The sequence below is a fragment of the Camelina sativa genome, chromosome 18 (assembly GCF_030686135.1).
Source record: "Camelina sativa cultivar CO46 ecotype springtype chromosome 18, ASM3068613v1".
Lineage (NCBI taxonomy): Eukaryota > Viridiplantae > Streptophyta > Magnoliopsida > Brassicales > Brassicaceae > Camelina > Camelina sativa.
In genome coordinates, this window is record NC_141897.1 from 6,174,409 (window position 1) to 6,178,294 (window position 3,886).

Sequence of the window (3,886 nt, forward strand, 5' to 3'; positions counted from 1 at the left end):
TAAGAAAGTCTCTCTTCATGATCTCATCTTGAATGGAAGTATCCAGCTCAGAAGCCGCCACTTGGCTTGTCCAAGTCGACCTTAAGGTTTTGTACTCAAACTCTTTAATTTTACCTTCTTGTGTACTATTTTCTGTATTTTTTGTAGTACAAGAACTACTTCAGACGTTTGATACATCTTCTAATATATCTAACCGCATTGTTCTTAATTCACCACCTTATTTTCTTTGCTTTTGTGTCAATTATTGTGTCAGTTCTGTTTGTTGTCGTTTTCTTAACTGTTACACCATTACTGAAGTGAGATTTCACGATATGTTCTAAATATTATAAAACTTCAGTCAATATATTTTCAGGGATGGAATCTCGCTTTTTACGAATATAAAAATTTAGTTAATAGGCAGGGTGTTGTGGTCCAATGGTTCACATGAAAGGAAAAGTGTGTGTTTTGTTTCTGTTTGAAGATGTGAATAAAAAATAAAAAAATTATGTTTTGTGATGTTGCTAATGATTTTCAAATTATATATAATACAACATAACATCGGCTCCACATACAATTCCTTTTCCTGTCGAGTTTATTTGAATTTAGTACACGTGACTTAAAATTAGATAATGTCATAAGAACAACCCACACCTAAATGCACATATCATTTAATTGTGATGTAGCGGTTTGTACCGTGCTTTGCCCAGTGATCCTTCAGATCGACCGGATTTGAAAGATCATGATGCCCTTCTGCAGCAAGCCGGCTTAGAAGCTTGTTGAATGCGCTTCCGCTCATTTTCCGTCCACCAACTCGAGCATGCCTTTTGTTGGGCAGTGCTGGCAAAGGATACATTGATAGTGTGGTTGTGCAACACGATGATTGCCAACCTCCATTTCCCCATTTGTAGCATTGTCTGAGAACTCCTGTACATGAACATACCGGTGGTGGCATTGTTGTCTCGTCATAAACCACTTGGTTCAGCCCCACCATTTCTTGACTTTTCCAATCAGATTTCGATCCTATTAAGATATGCTTACTTGAATCTTCTTCTGTGTAGTCATGTGTCGTCTTCACAAACATTATCTTGGTTAAGTCGTCCTCGCTCTCTTTCTTAACCTTCCTCTGATTTTTTGGCCCTCTCTTATTAGCAGCGGTTTGTGTTGTCGCCTTTGGGTCTTTCACTCTTTTACCCCGTTTTGGTTTGGCAGATTCCAAGGCGGAACCAGCAGGTGGTGATGTCTGGAGACCATCATTTGGCTCCATCTCTCTGGTTTCATATGCATTTTCAGTCAACTGGGGTATGTGATGTTGTTGATGATGATGATGCATGTGCGGATGGTGCATGTGTTTTACACCACGTGACATTTGACATCCAGGTGCTGACATATTGGCAGCAGCGGCAGTAACCATGGAGTTCTCACGGTATTGGAGAGCTGTAAGAGCACTGTCTCTCTCCATTATCGCATTGTTGCGCTCAGCGATTGCCGTGTCTCGCTGAAGAAACGCCATATCCCTTTCAGCTATTGCTGCTTTTTTCTCTGATATCGCCAGATTTCTCTCCTGAATCGCTGCATCTCGTTCTGCTATTATTGACATAACCTGTTTCATCGATGGCTGATGCTGCATCATCCACTGTTTCATACCATGAACAATAATACATTTCCATCAAAAACTATCTCAATGCTGAGGTACTCAGCAGCATGACAAACAGTGTTAAACTGATAAAATGTACGCAACAGAGAAAAGTCCGCAAAAAAAAATGATTTATGTTTGAGACTGGAAAAAATATTGTCATGATACCTGGCCCGGAGCTGCTTTATGCCGACCGTTCTCACGATGCCCACCATCATCCATTTGAGATATATAAAGTCTTCACGATATAGCTTCAACAGTAACTGAGCATGCTAATAGAAAATCAAAATAAAAGACTGATCCATCTTTAAACCCTGCACATAGCCCAATCCACCAAACTGTGTCAGAAGATCATTTCATTCGCCACCAAAGCATTGCTAGTATTAGTAACTAATACATGAATAAACTGATTATGAAGCAAAAAAGTTTCTATATTTGAGTTCCAAAGTATGATTCAGCAGAGAAAAAGTAGCCAATTTTCAAAAACAAAACCCAGGCACAGATGACCAAAAATAGCAACATAAATATCAAAATTGTAAAAGAAAAGTTTCCTATATATAAATTCTGTCTGTTTCAGGAATTACAGCCATGAACACCATCTATAATACACACATAGCAGTCGATTCCAACCAACACACACAAAATCTCTTATTGAATTTGCTCCCAAATTATTCCCAACTCAGCCAACAAAAACACTGTAACATCAGTTACAGTCATGGTAGCAAACAGAATCACTAGCTAATTTGGTAAAAACACAACACAAATTTTCCAACTCAAGATGATCAGCCACAACTCTAAAACCACGAATCTGGTTTCACACAATCTCCAGAAGAAACTAACAATCCAAATTATCTTCATCTAGTAGCTACAGATAAATAGGCAAAAACTCAAAAAAATTAGCTTGAGACTACAAATGAATCAAATCGACTAACTTGATTCATCAATTAGGATATAGCCAAACCTTAATTACTTCAAATAAACAACTTAATTGAACACAAACGAGCTTCGATTACTAGGAAATGAACTTAGAAACTTGCTAAAAACTTGGGGAAACAAGTGAAATGAAAAGGGGCGGAGAGATATAGAGAAAGGGAAGATAGTGAAAGAGTAAGCAAAGCTTTACCGGAGGGAAGTAAAGAGAGGAACCGCCGGGAGATACAAAGAGACGACGGTGGTGTTGGTGATAACGAGCAGAGCAGAGCAGATTGAAACCCTAATCAGAACTGCGAGATAATAAAGAAAAATATCTTTGTGAAAGAAACAGATCGAGGAAGAGGAAGATGGAATTTTTTCTTTCTTAGTGTTTTTATGTTTGGTAAAATCATTTTACTATCTTTCCACCCCATAAAGGATTACAAATTTCGTTGAGAAAAAAGAAAAATACTAAATTTTTGTTTGTAAAAGCTAAAATGTTATTAGTTTAGTAGACTTAGGTTTTCTACCAGTAACCATTAGAGTAATAAAAGCAAAATAAATAAAAATAACAATGTAAAATGGAATAAATTATTTTTAAGGAATAAAAGGTAAGATGGAGAGCAAAAATAAAATAATAAATGGTGACCAAATAATAATAATATTTTAAAAAATATATTAAATATTAAATAAATCAATTAATAAAAATATTAAGACTATTTTTAATGTATATAAAATAAATTTTACATTTGATTTTAAAATAAAATTTGTGAATTTAAATTTTTTATACATCTATATATATAAAGTTAATTTTGCTTACTTCTTCTTCCTCTATATCAGCATCCACCTAATCAATTTATTTTTTACATAAATAATACTATTGTTTATTATTCATTAATTGCATATTTATTATTTATAGTTAATAATAGTAAAAAATAAATAAAAAACGAATCAACTAAGTTAATTAAATTTTAAAATAGTATAAACAATAATATAACTTTTTGTAAATAGTAAACATAATAACTATTTAAAAATGAATTAAATAAAATAAATGAAAATAGTAAAATAGTAAAAATAATACTATAAATTTGTTTTAGTAATAAACTTATTATTAAAATTATAACCAAAAATGGTTATATTCCAAAATTTAGAATGGTTAATGAGTTTTGGAATGTAAGTAAGATTTTAATGAATGATGGAGTAAAAAAACAAGTTATGTAATTGTATTTATAAAAATCTAAACATGAAAATAAAATTGAAGTGCAACATTAGTTTCTAAGAAAACATATACCATAAAGATTTATTATTAAATTTTACTTATAAGAAAAAAATATTAATTACTTAACCTAATTTAACTTAAAA

General features: G+C 33.0%; 1 protein-coding gene across 1 annotated transcript; it reads right to left on the minus strand.

Moving 5' to 3' along the window:
• Positions 1-487: 487 nt before the first annotated feature.
• On the minus strand, positions 488-3,023 carry LOC104760718 (protein BASIC PENTACYSTEINE6-like). The gene is made up of 3 exons (XM_087499995.1): positions 2,736-3,023; positions 1,781-1,926; positions 488-1,612 (listed from the first exon to the last, which is right to left on the minus strand). Exons 2-3 carry the CDS (start codon positions 1,832-1,834, stop codon positions 644-646), a joined length of 1,023 nt encoding a protein of 340 aa, XP_087356121.1. The 5' UTR covers positions 1,835-1,926; positions 2,736-3,023; the 3' UTR covers positions 488-643.
• Positions 3,024-3,886: the final 863 nt, after the last annotated feature.